General features: G+C 31.5%; 1 protein-coding gene across 1 annotated transcript in view; it reads right to left on the bottom strand.

Moving 5' to 3' along the window:
* The window catches only part of STPG2 (sperm tail PG-rich repeat containing 2), a 159,949-nt gene that overhangs the window by 83,584 nt on the left and 62,641 nt on the right, over window positions 1-13,724 (bottom strand). The window contains exon 9 of the mRNA XM_069485453.1: window positions 12,910-13,011. Within this exon, the coding sequence (XP_069341554.1) occupies window positions 12,910-13,011 (102 nt within the window). The remainder of the gene's footprint in view (window positions 1-12,909; window positions 13,012-13,724) is intronic.

Raw genomic sequence — 13,724 nt, 5'->3', positions numbered from 1 at the left:
TAGAAAATACAACTTCTCAAATACACATGGAAAATTCATCCCCTAAAAATCATATATTTTATTTAACAAAAAATGTACCAGTAAGGTAATAAAGTAGGAAATCACTAACACTCCCTGATCACAATTAAATAAAACAAGAAATTGCCAAATAGAGAAAAAAAAAAAACCATAAAGATATTTTCATTCAAAATTTAAAGAGTCTACTCTGAAACAGCTCTTGAATGAAAAAGAAAATACAAACTCAAATCACAGAATTTCTAAAAATAATAACAATTAAATCACTACTTTATCATGATGTATGGAATAAGGAAAAAAAGCAGTGATTGAAGTCTTAAACCCTCTATTAAAGTAAAACAAAACAATAAGAATAAATTAAATTTCCACATAAAGAACCAAGGAAAATAACAACCAAATAAAGTAAAAGAAGAAATAATAAAGAAAAAGCATAGGAATTTAGAAGGTAGAGAATAGAAAAAAATAATAAATCTAATTTTAAAAAATCAAAATCCTAGTTCTTTGAAAGAATTAACAAAATACTTCAGTAGCTAATCTAATGAACAAAATAAGGGGAAATCATAAATTATTCAAAATAAGAATTGAAAATTGACAAGAGTAAAATAACCATTGAATCAAAAGAAATGAAAAAAATCATTCTAGTCTGCTTTTCAGACCTTTATTCAAATAAATTTGAAAAGAGATAAAATAAATAATTTCTTTAGAAAATACAGTTTACCAAAATCTGTTAGAAATGCAAAGCTAAATAAAATGTCAATTTTTGTACGATAAAGAAAAAAAACATTATCAAGGATTTATCATGCCCAGATTTCACTGGAGAATTCTAACTACAAGGTTGTTATTACTGTTAAACTTAGTCTCAAAGCTACATAACTTGTTCTAGGGCATGAAGAAAAAATTTCTAAATTCTTTCCATAAAGGAAGTATAACACTGAATCTTTTTTGTTTGTTTGTTTGTTTGTTTTGAGACAGAGTCCCACTCTGTTGCCCAGGCTAGAGTGTCATGACGTCAGCCTAGCTCACAGCAACCTCCAAATCCTAGGCTCAAGCAATCCTACTGCCTCAGCCTCCCGAGTAGCTGGGACTACAGGCATGTGCCACCATGTCCAGCTAATGTTTTCTATATATATTTTTTTAGCTGTCCATATAATTTCTTTCTATTTTTAGTAGAAATGGGGTCTCGCTCTTGCTCAGGCTGGTCTCGAACTCCTGAGCTCAAATAATCCGCCCGCCTCAGCCTCCCAGAGTGCTAGGATTACAGGCATGAGCCACCGCGCCCAGCCAACATTGAATCTTAAATCTGATAAACATAACATAAAAAAGAAAATTACAGACCAATCATACTCATGAAAATGATGGAAAAATACTAAATAAAATAATAGTGAACAAAATCCAATACCACATTATGAAAATAATAAACCATGATCAAATTGGATTTACTCTGGGAATGTTATGTTTGTTCAATATTAGGAAACTGATTAAAATATAACATATTAAAACATCTAAGAAGAACAATCATATAATTATCTCTATAGATGCTATAAAAGCCTTTAACAAAAGTTATTAGATACCTACTCATATTTTCTCTAAAAGGGAATCCAGGAAAATAGTTGATGGATATTTTCTTTACGTGATAAAAATATAAATGCTTAGTTCTAAAGTTGCCCATTTCACTGAATCAGGAAATGCTAGAGGTATTTCTACTAATACCAGGAGGAAAAAGGCAAGATGATCTCTATTAATGTTTAATATTTTGCTGAAAATATTAGCCCATGCAATTAAACAAGAGCTATAACTAGAGGTATAAAAATGTTAAGAGAAGTAAAACTACCTCTATTTGCAAATGATATAATAGCACACCTGGAAAACCCTAGAGAATGACAATAAAATAATTTAGTAAGGTATAAGGATATAAAATTAACACACAGAAACCAATACCCTTCAAATACACAAATAATTACCAATTAGAAGATATACTAAGTAGAGAAAATCCCATTTATAATAACAAAGAAGATTTAAAAAATACTTAGAAATAAATTCAAAAAAAGTGTAAAACAGGAAAAAAATTTAAAATACTTCTGAAAGATATAAAATTAGATTTTAAAATATGGAAAGATATCTGTCATCTGTATAAAATTAATCAGCATCATAAAGATGAAAGATCTCCTTGGGTTAATTAATAAATTTAATGTAAAAAAGAACAACCATTTTTAAGACTCTACATATGTTGACTCATAGATTCCTGTTTTATTCTACAGGTTATAACTCATTACCATAATTATTTAATTTTAATGCTCAAATTACCCTAGATATAGCAAGTGGGAGTACCTTCAAGCTGCCTCTTGTGTCCTTTCATCATGTTCCAATTATTTTTTAATGTGTGTTAATTTTTAACACAAGATATACTGTTCTTGCCATGAAAGCAGCAATTTCTCTAAGGATATCTGGAGTCTTTTAGCAGTGAATAGGTTTTAGAAATCAAAATCTAAGAACAAAGTACGTTCATTGCTACTGGAGCCCTTTCAGCAGACAAAGCTTGCAAAAAAATACATACACACATATAAACATCTGTATCTGTATCTGTATCCATATAGATACACATACATACACACACACACTATGAAACCTCTAATTTCAACTTAATTCTACAATGCTAATTCTGGTCTTTCTCCTTTCCGTATTTATAGCTCCCTTCTCCAACAGTAAGAAACACAGCTTCCATTATTTTCAACATATTTACTCATTCATTTACTCTTAGATCACAGCAGTTAGTTTAAAATTGCTAACGTACACCGAAAACCCAACTTCTTAAATATGGTACAACATTTGTTTATAGTTCTTTTTGCCTTTAGTCTGAAAATATTGTGTTCAAATTTATTTAAATTACTACTAATAATATTTTAAATTGCAGGAAAATTACCCTACACTAACAAAAGGTACTATTGAACACGCAAGATTTTCTCATATGCATATCTTCTCTTTTTAATGAGTAATGTTATACAATCCTACAAAAACATTGTACCATATAGAAGGAACAATATGCCATGCATTTGCATTTTCTTTCATTTCACACTACTCAAAAGTATCCTACTACCAAGATCTTTATATTCAATTTATTTTTCCAAGAACAGAAACATATAAATCAGTCCACCTTAGCACCCTTTCCATATTTGAATTAAAGACATTTTTATTTCTTGAAAAATTAAAATTTTTGTTAGTAACTTAACACAATAATTCTATTACATACATTGAGTTTTTGAATCTAGAAGTAGCCTTGGGCTCTACTAAGTTCACAGTGCTTTTGAAAGCTTCTTGAAGATGGCTTAAAAAAAAATCATATTTTAAAATTGTAAAAGTATTTTTTCTACATTATTTTTCTCTAGTTATACAATTAAAATAAAATAATGAATAAATAGAATGGAGATAATTGAAAGAGAAGCTAAAACATTAAAATAGTTGACCTCTTTTGTAATGAAAAATTTTACATCATAAACAAATGAGTAAAAGCAGATATCAAAAGTAAACTCTATCAATCAAAATAAAGGGATTATTTTAAAATGTTGAGCATCTGAAATGAAAACTGGTTATTTGGAACTCCACTGGAAACACTTTCTGGAATCTATTATTTCCTGGGGTTGCAAATTCATGTTCTTGATCATTTTAATGACTTATTTTTATTTGTTATTGCTGTGTGTTCTTCTGTATTTTTATGACATATATCAATTTGTCTTACCTTCCTAAGTAATTTTTTGCAACTTTCTTCATGTATAATTGGTACACAGTAAAGTGTATATACTTAAAGTGTACCATCTGATAAATTTTGACATACGTCACATGTATGAAACAATCCCAGCAATCAAGATAGGAAACACTTTTTCACCTCTTTTAATAAAAGCTTCCTCGTGTTCCTCTGTAAGCCATCCCACTCTCCATGGACACACACATGTAAACGCTGATGTGCATTCTAGGACTATACATTAGTTTCCATTTTCTAGAGTTTTATAAATAGAATCATATATTTAATAATACTTTGTTTCTGGCTTCCTTTACTCAGCATGATTTTTAAATTCACTCATGTTATTGTGTATACTCATACGTTACTTAATAAATGTGTCACCCCAAAATTGGTATGTTGAATCCCTAATCCTCAATGTGGTGGTATTTAGAAATGGGACTGTTAGAAGGTAATTACATCATGAGGGTAGAGCCCTCATGATGGGATTAGTGATCACTTATCAGAAGACATAGCCATGACTCAAGCATTACAAATTGATCCATGTAACCAAAAATATTTGGACTCCTTAATATTTTGAAATTTAAAAAAATAAAAGTAAATTAAAATTAAAATTAAAAAGAAGAGATCTGAGAGAGAGAATCTTTCTCACTCTGCCATGTGGGGATACAGCAAAAAGACTCCTTGACTTTGGACTTCCCAGCCTCTAGAAATGTGAGAAATAAACGCCTGTTATTTAAGTCACCCAGTCTACGTTATTTTGTTATAGCTTCCTGACCTAAGACACTGTACTTCGTTCATTTTAATTGTTGAGCAGTATTACATCATAAAGTTATGCTAGTCTGTTGATCATTCACTAGTTAAACATTTGGATGGTTTCCAGTTTGGGATTAATAATGGTTTTGGTTAATAACACTGCCATAAACATTTACCTAATGTCTCTGTGTGGATATTTGTTTTTATTTCTCTTGAATAAATACCTAGGAGTGGAACACCTGGGTCAATGATAGGTGAACTTTTAACTATTCAACTTTTGAAAAAACTGCCAAACTGTTTTCCGAAGTGGCTGTACATAATTATCTTTTTATATACTTATTTATATTGCAGCTACATTGATATATTTATATATTTTTTCTCTAAAAGCTAAATACCTCTGAAATGCTGGGCTAAGAAAAATAAAGATAAGAGCCTAATGACTTTTAAGAAATAAAATGAAGAAAAAACATCAAGAATCCATTATGGCATTAAATTATAGGAAGAATATACCTACAAATTTTAAAACGAATCATTCCAGGTAATGACATCAATTCCACTTTTGGATGAAGTTCTTCCAGAAGAAAGATAATAGCTATCTATGAGTCCCCAATTGTGATTGGGGATTGGAACATAATAAGGTCATAATAGTGTTTTTTTAGAACTATAATAAATTTAGATGAGCTAATATAAGATGTAAATGGACAGAAATTATAATTAGTATGTAAATTATTAATAATGTATAAGGCAAAATGTTTTATGCCATAATTGGACTCAAATATGTCATTTTTCTTACTCCTTTTTCCCAGCATTAAGTCTTCAGATCAACATTGTTTTGTCTTTCTTTCATTTCACAGTCTTGTAAATATATAACAAAATATTGTTAAAGTATTTGAGACATGGCATAATAGGAAAATGGTAACAACTGAAAAAAATAAAAGACACTTTGAGAAACAACCTTATATACAGGATAAAGAGAGAAATTACATAGAAATGAAAGTGAAAAGTTAACTTCATTAAAAATTTAGCCAGTACACAGTTCATCTGTTTCACTGTGGCAAGCCATCAAAATAATTGTGATTCTATGAATGCAATCTAATCTCGAGCGAATGCTAAAAAGTCTGTCTTCCAATTAGCACATTAGTGGGACTTGCTTAATTAAATCAATTGAATACCAGTAGAAGAAAAGCCCCCTAAGTGTGCACTATGAGACTCATATGAAGAAACAGATGTAAGCATGTATTTACAATGCACATTAGGAAATTGTTGGCAAATGTTTAGTACGTGATTTCCTCCTTGCATATAGCAAATCAAAGGTCTGTGAAAGGTCTTACATCCTAGTGGAAATGCTAAAATCTGCAAATTTAGATTTTAAAAATCTACTCTGTTAATGCTTCTTTTATAATTAAACAATGATGTCTTAAAAGCATATTTTAAGAATTGGATGTGGGACCATAAAAATGAGTAAATTAATTTTCTAAATATAAACGCCATATTAGAAGATAATTATAAAGTCCTCAGAGATATTTATCATTAAATTACATGCTGCTTCCTTTGTTTTCTAGTGTTTAGGGAATGCTTTACTTTTCTTTGAGTATCTTTTCCATACTACTCATAACATACATTTAAAAGTTAAGGATTTCTACTCTGTGTAAGTTTTAAACATATTTTAAACAGTTTTTAAGTCTTTTAAGGGAAGATGAAACAATTAGTAGAATGCATAAAATCCCAGTTCTCCTTATTATTACTATTTAAACAATATTTCATAAACCTTTGCATTTTATCTAGATGAGAATTCTGAATATGTTTATTTTCTGCAAAGAGACTACTGCATTCTCTCAGCCTGAAAATAAGCAAGAAAAAAACAGAAAAAATTTGGAAAAGGATGCAACAGAATTTTAAAACATGTATAAAATTTTTCATAAAATATCTTTTACATATGAACATTTATTTTTACTTATTTTTAATTGAAAAATAGCTATATATTTATGGGGTACAACGTGATACACTGTGGAAAGATTCAATAAAACTAACAAACCAACTTAGCATTTTTTGTGGTGAGAACATTAAAAATCTAGTCTTTTAGCAATTTTAAAATACACAATTAAAACTATGGTCACTAAGCAGTGCGGTGGATCACCAAAACTTATTTCTCCAGTCTCATTGAAACTTTGTACCCTTTGATCAAAATCTTCCCTTTCCCCACTGCTCTCCTTCCCCTGTGGCCCCCACTCCCCCCACCAACTATGGTAACCGCCTTTCTACTCTGTTTCTATAAAACTTACTAGAAGGAACTCAAACTCAATGGCAAAAAAAATAATAATAATAATAATAACCCAATTAAAAAATGAGCAAAAGATCTGTGCAGACATTTCTCAAAAGAAGACATACAAATGGACAGCAGATATATGAAAAACATCTCTAATCATCAGGAAAAATGCAAATTAAAACCACAATGAAATATCACCTCACATCTGTTAGAATGGCTATCATCAAAAAGACAAACAATAACAAGTATTGACAAGGATGTGGAGAAAAGGGAACCACTGTACATTGTTGGTAGGAAAGCAATTATTGCAACCATTATGGAAAACAATAGGGAGATTCCTCAAGAAACTAAAAATAGAATTACCATATGGCCCAGCAATCCCACTTCTGAGTATATATCCAAAGGAATTGCAACTGGTATGCAGAAGAGATATCTGCACTCCCATGTTCATTGCAGCCGTAGTCACAATAGCCAAGATATGGAATCAACCCAAGTATCCATTAATGGATGCATGGATAAAGAAAATATAGTATATACACACAATGTATACTACATGGCCTTCAAAAAGAAGGAAATTCTGTCATTCATTACAACATGGATGGAATTGGAAGACATGATGCTAAGTGAAATAAGCCAGACACAAAAAGACAAACGTTGTATGGTCTCACTTATACGTGGAATCTAAAAAAGATCTTTTGCATTTTATATCAATGGCATCAGGTTCATTAAGAGCTTCTCATTTTGTATGTACAGGTTTTCTTTTTTTAAAAAAAAAAAAAGCAGAGCAGGCAGAAGAATACTTAGCAAAGACATAGAAGTGTGCCCAAACAAATAGGAAATAGTACAGAATGAAAGATTATCTTCATACATCAGTAAAAATGGCAAGATCTATTTCATTTGGAAGCAGCAAAGTATAAACAAACAAAGCCTTGATAAGGGAATCAGAATTCCTGATTTCTAGTTCAGGGTGCATTACAATATAACTAGAACTAAAGAGAAGTCCAAATATCAGATATTCTTAGATCCAAAACGACTTTGGTGGTTAAGATGATACGTCCTTTAAGAAGTGGTCATATAAAGTGGTAAAGAGTTGATGTCACTGGATATAGAGCTTCTAAGAAATGCAAATTACTCACTTCAGCTACAGTACAATATTTTTCTTTCCTGGGTATTTTTGCATTACTGGGAAGAGAAGCCTTCAAGGAGGAAGGGAGTACGCTTAAGCTGAGGAGCAGAGTTGAATATATAATACACTTAAAAATCAATGTGGTATATATTCACCAAGACTTCCAATATCACCCGAAGGATTCTAGGCATTTTTGTTAATATATTTTTAATATTTGAGAGCTTAAAATGTTCTTTTTATTGCTGCTATTCTCAAATTGTTTTCCTATAAGGATTATTCTTAATAAGGAAAGGATCTAGTTACCAATTTTGAAGAAGAAAAAGAAAAGCAAAACTGAAAAAGAGAGTAGATGGACTTAGTCATAAAGAAGGCTCAGAAAAATAAAAGGAGAGTGTAAATAAGCAAAGGACAAGAAAGAAAATCTGAGGTCCGGTTCCCTGGATCTAATTAAGAACAAAAATAGTAAGGAGACCAAAATGGGTGGGATAAAGTCTGAGAAGAGGCTCATTAGTCTTAAAGGACAAAACAAAAAGCTTTTTCTCTAACAGAGGTCATTAATCTAACCCTCTCCTTTTTGCAAGAAATCCCTATGCAATATTTTCCATAAGTCACTTAACCTTTTTGCCCCTTAATCTTCTCATTTATAAAAGGTAAAAATGTTACTTTAAAAGTTCCCTAAGGCCCCTTCCATCTCTAAAATGCTATCATTTTCGTAGTTATTCTTCCCTCAAATCCTCATTAATATGACTTTGTAAAAGCATTTTCTATACTTTTGGCTATTATTCTTGAAGTAGGTAACTAAACTCATAAATAGGCAAGCAAGAAAAATACCTCAGGGCTTAAAACTTTCCTATAGTCATAAATAAAATGACTTAAGAGACACTTTGGAAAATGACATAAGAAAAATAATATTCTGGTTCATTTAGCATGAGAAAATAACATTTAGGAATAAACTGTATGGTTTAAAAGATTAGCTTTATCAGGGACGATTTAAGCTAAAATATTTCCTTAAGTATACTTTATAATTTCATACCATAAAAACGCCTCAGACTTTTATACTTCTCCCATTACTATGGTTTCACCCATCATTATCTAACACAAATATTACTGAAATAATATCCTAATAGTACTCCATAATAATCTCCAAATCTTTTCTCTCTTGATTAGTAGGACAACGTTGTTAATGTCAAAACTGATTTTTAGCATCTACCTAGGACAGATGTACAAAGCTGGAATGAGTGTCACTTCCGCCCTGACAAGAGCAGGCCAAATAATCTATATGACTAGATTTTTACTTGAACCTATCAGAAAGTCGAGTTCACAGGGAGAACAAATTCACCTGAAATTTAAAGACATGCAAATGTATCCCAGAAAAAAATGTATTGAACACTGATTTATCTTGGGTAGGGCATGAGGCGAAGATGGGAAATACCATATAAGCTGGTATGAAGAAAATCATACTGCTCAAACAGAAAATGAAAATATAGTGTTTATTTCGAGAATTGTAATACTTTTGAGCTAAAGATATAACCCAGAAAGAAAATGCAGTTCTGATACACGGTCAAACAACTGAAATAAAGTCTGATAATGATGACATAGTAATAAAAAAAGAAATGTACCATTCTGCCAGTAAAACATAAAAACAAGGCTTGGTGCTAAGATAATCAATCACCTTTAAACTGCCTAGTTTACACTTAAAACATAACAAAGGAAATAAAAAGGCAATCACTAACTATAATATGAAAAGTAAAAAATTATAAATCAAGGCTGAGACTATATAATCTTTCCAGAGATATAGTCAACTTATGACAAAGTATCTCTTTCCTATCCAAGTGAAAAGATCATGGAGCATGTATGTCTAGTTCTGTATACAGTCCATTAATTAGCCAATATGAATTGAGTCATTTTATAAAGTCATAATTATATCTTCTTAAATATGGCTTGACCTGTATGTACTTATCTCACTGCAATGGTTTACACCATTCCCTTTCTTCCAATTTTCCTAACAAACTGAACTTAATTATTGTTAGTTTCTTTTAATAAATCCTAGACCTAGATTCTAGGATACTGGTATAAGAATTCTGTTCTGGGCCCGGCAGTGGCTCACGCCTGTAATCCTAGCACTCTGGGAGGCCGAGGTGGGCGGATCGTTTGAGCTCAGGAGTTCGAGACCAGCCTGAGCAAGAGCGAGACCCCATCTCTACTAAAAATAGAAAGAAATTATATAGACAGCTAAATATATATATAGAAAAAATTAGCCGGGCATGGTGGCGCATGCCTGTAATCCCAGCTATTCGGGAGGCTGAGGCAGGAGGATTGCTTGAGCCCAGGAGTTTGAGGTTGCTGTGAGCTAGGCTGACGCCACGGCACTCACGCTAGCCTGGGCAACAGAGTGAGACTCTGTCTCAAAAAAAAAAAAAGAATTCTGTTCTGATGTTTTTCATGATAATTTTCTTTCTAAGTTTTTCTAATGAAATCTTTCTTTGTGTATCACTGAGATCACTTCTGGTTGCACATAACAGAAAAAGAAACAAATGGGCTTAAATAATACAGTAAATTATGGACTCATATTACTGAAAAACCTAGACAATGGTTCTCAGTACTGTTTTCACATTAGAATCACCTGGAGGGGTTTTAAAAAATACCCTTGTGCAGATTCCAATGTGTCCTTCCCACAAATAATGATTTAAGTGGTCTTGGGTACTTCCATATATATTTTTACAGGTTCCGAGATAACTTATAATGGGAAGACAGGGTTAAATATTACAGATTTAGAAGGGAGAGGGTCTTCAGGTATGATTTTAAAAGGATTTCAATTCCATTTTTCTCTCTCATTCTCTAAGCCCAATTCTCTTCCATGTATCATCTCCTGCCATACAGACAGACTTTCTTCATGGCAGTATAATGGTTACAGCCTTATATCTACACTATATGTTGCACAATTCAGAACATAAAGCTTCTTTTTCTCCAAACATAGAACACAATCCTAAACTATTCTCTGGATCAACTGAGCTCCTAGTCCCAACTGAATCAATCACTGTGGCGAGAGCGAGAGAATATTACACTAATCATAAGTAACCAAAAGTAAATAATATAAGTAACATAAAATTAATATGAAGTTAATATAAAATTTTGTGTCTGGAACTAACGAAACCTATAACATACTAACTGAAACAAAAAATATCAACTACTCCTTAAGGGTGCCTATATAACTTGGAATACACATGGAAAACAAGGGAAAAATCTCAAGTAAACAGTGTCAAAAGTAAATATGAACAGAAGTTACAGATGTTTGATTTGCAAACAGCATTGCATAACTAGGTAGGGATGATAGAAAATTTTAAAAATAAACCTGTGGGCACTATGGCTGAAAAAAAATCAATGCCACTAATCTGATAGTTGCATTATAAAATTGCTAAATTCTATAAAACATTTAAAGAATTAAAATCAGTCATTCTCAAACTCTTCCAAAAAATTGAAGAGGAGGGCACACTTCCAAACACACTTTATGGTGCCAGCATTACACTGATACCAAACCTAGTCAAAGTTACTACAAGAAAAGAAAATTACAGGTCAATATTCTAGATAAATGTAGATATAAAAATCCTCAAAAAAATGCCAGTAAACTGAATTCAACAGCACATTAAAAGGACCATACACCATTTTAATCAAGTGGGATTTACCCCTGGTATTGCATGGATGATGTAACATATGCAAATCAATAAATGTGATATATCACATCAACAGAAAGAACAAAATTTATGTGATCATCTCAATAGATGCAAAAAAGCATTTGACAAAATTCAACATCATTTCATGATAAAAACTCTCAAGAAATTAGGTATAAAAGGAATGTACCTCAACATAGCAATAAAGCTCTATATGATAAGTCTACAACTAATATCATACTCAACATTGAAAAGCTGAAATGTCCTTTAACATCAGGAACAAGAGAAGGATGCCCACTCTGGCCATTTCCAATCAACATAGCACTGCAAGTCCTTGCAAGAGCAATTGGGCCAGGAAAAGAAATAAAAGGCATACAAATCAGAAAGGAAGAAGTAAAACTGTCTCTGTTTGAGGATTATATGATCTTATATATAGAAAGCTCTAAAGACAGTGTCCACTAAGAAAACTTAGAACTAATAAATGAATTCAGTAATGTCGCAGAATGCAATATTAACATGCCACGTTTTGTTGTTTTTTGATACAGGGTCTCACTCTGTCACCCAGGCTGGAGTGCAGTGGCAGCACAATCATAGCTCACTATAACCTCAAACTACTGGGCTCAAGTGATCCTCCTGCCTCAGTCTCCCAAGTAGCTAAGACTAAGGCACACGCCACAACACCTGGCTAATTTTTTTATATTTTGTAGCAATAGGGTCTCGCTATGCTGCCTAGGCTGGTCTCAAACTCCTGGCCTCAAGCTATCCTCCCATCTCAGCCTCCCAAAGTGCTGGAATTACAGTTGTGATACTTTGGTATTTTTATAAATTCAATCTGAATGAAATAGTCAACTATTCATATTCAAATTTAATCTGCTTTACTTTTTCAATATTAGCTCTAAAAAAATGGAAATGCAGTTAGAAAAATTTATAGCAACACAATTCAACATACAGGTTAATAGGAGTGAAAAAAAAAATCACTGAGGAGTCTTAGATTTTAAAATAGATTCAAATTGAAAAGGGAAAAAATTTACATTACTAGTAAAATGAGTTGTACCTAAAGTAAATCTTCCACTCCATATACAACACAATGAGTTCAGCTTTCATGTATGTCCTAAAAATGACTGTTCTCCTAAAAATGAATAGCCTCTCAAAGAAGCAATGTTGAACTTCTGCTTAGTTTCAAGAATTTTGTTGAACTTTAAAAATATGGAAGTATCAGGTTAGCCAAAGATGGTACAGTAGGCTACCAGTTACCTTCCGCAGGTCCTAATATAATGTTTATGTTACGCAGTCTCTTCCATAATTCCTAAATTACAAACAGGTTTAATTATAGGAGTCTTCTTACCATATCTGGCACTTTAGTAGTTCTTTCTGCTCTTGACAGGAAAACAGCATATTTGTTAGTCAAGTTAGGTAATTCATCAGAAATTCCACCGACCTGTGAATTCTAAAAACATGTTGAAAGAAGAAGTTAAAAAAAAGTATTTCATTTATTTTTATCAATATAAATGGTGCTATAAATAAGTTTGCAATGAAGCTCATCAATATTGCTTTGTCATTTGAGATAAACATGTATTCATAAAAAAGTAAAATTTTCAAATACGATATAGAAGTAAAAAGCTTTAAGCCAATGAAATATTAAAATCGAAAAAGAGTGAATTACATGAATATCTAGGTAAGTATACATACATTGTTTAAATATATTAGGGGTGAGTTATTAGACCTACTGTAATGTCAAATGCAGGCATCAATTCTTGTTTTATTTCATAACCAGCAGGTTATCATCTCAATAATATATGTGTATAAGGTATTAAGCCAATTATATGGTATTATTTGTTAACACTGTTATTTATACATGAAATAAAAAATATATTAGCAATAACTATCTAATTAATTATGTGGCAACCTAGATTAATATATTTTCTAAGCAAAAGGACTCACACTCTCTGAAATATGATAATTGCTCATATGCATTAAAGATGTAAATCAATAGGCTAGAGGAGTCTGGTAATCTAAAATTTTAATTAGCAATTAATTCTTGTGATATATTCTGATTTATCATATAATTTATTCATTTGTATTCATTTAATAATTTAAACTGTATAAACAATAGCAACATTGTTTAATTTTTGGAAACACACAACCTCCTAAACTTGAATC

Source organism: Eulemur rufifrons, chromosome 13, assembly GCF_041146395.1.
Source record: "Eulemur rufifrons isolate Redbay chromosome 13, OSU_ERuf_1, whole genome shotgun sequence".
Taxonomy (NCBI): Eukaryota; Metazoa; Chordata; class Mammalia; order Primates; family Lemuridae; genus Eulemur; species Eulemur rufifrons.
Note: the sequence above shows the minus strand (reverse complement) of the source record. Positions and strands in the feature narration are given on the sequence as shown.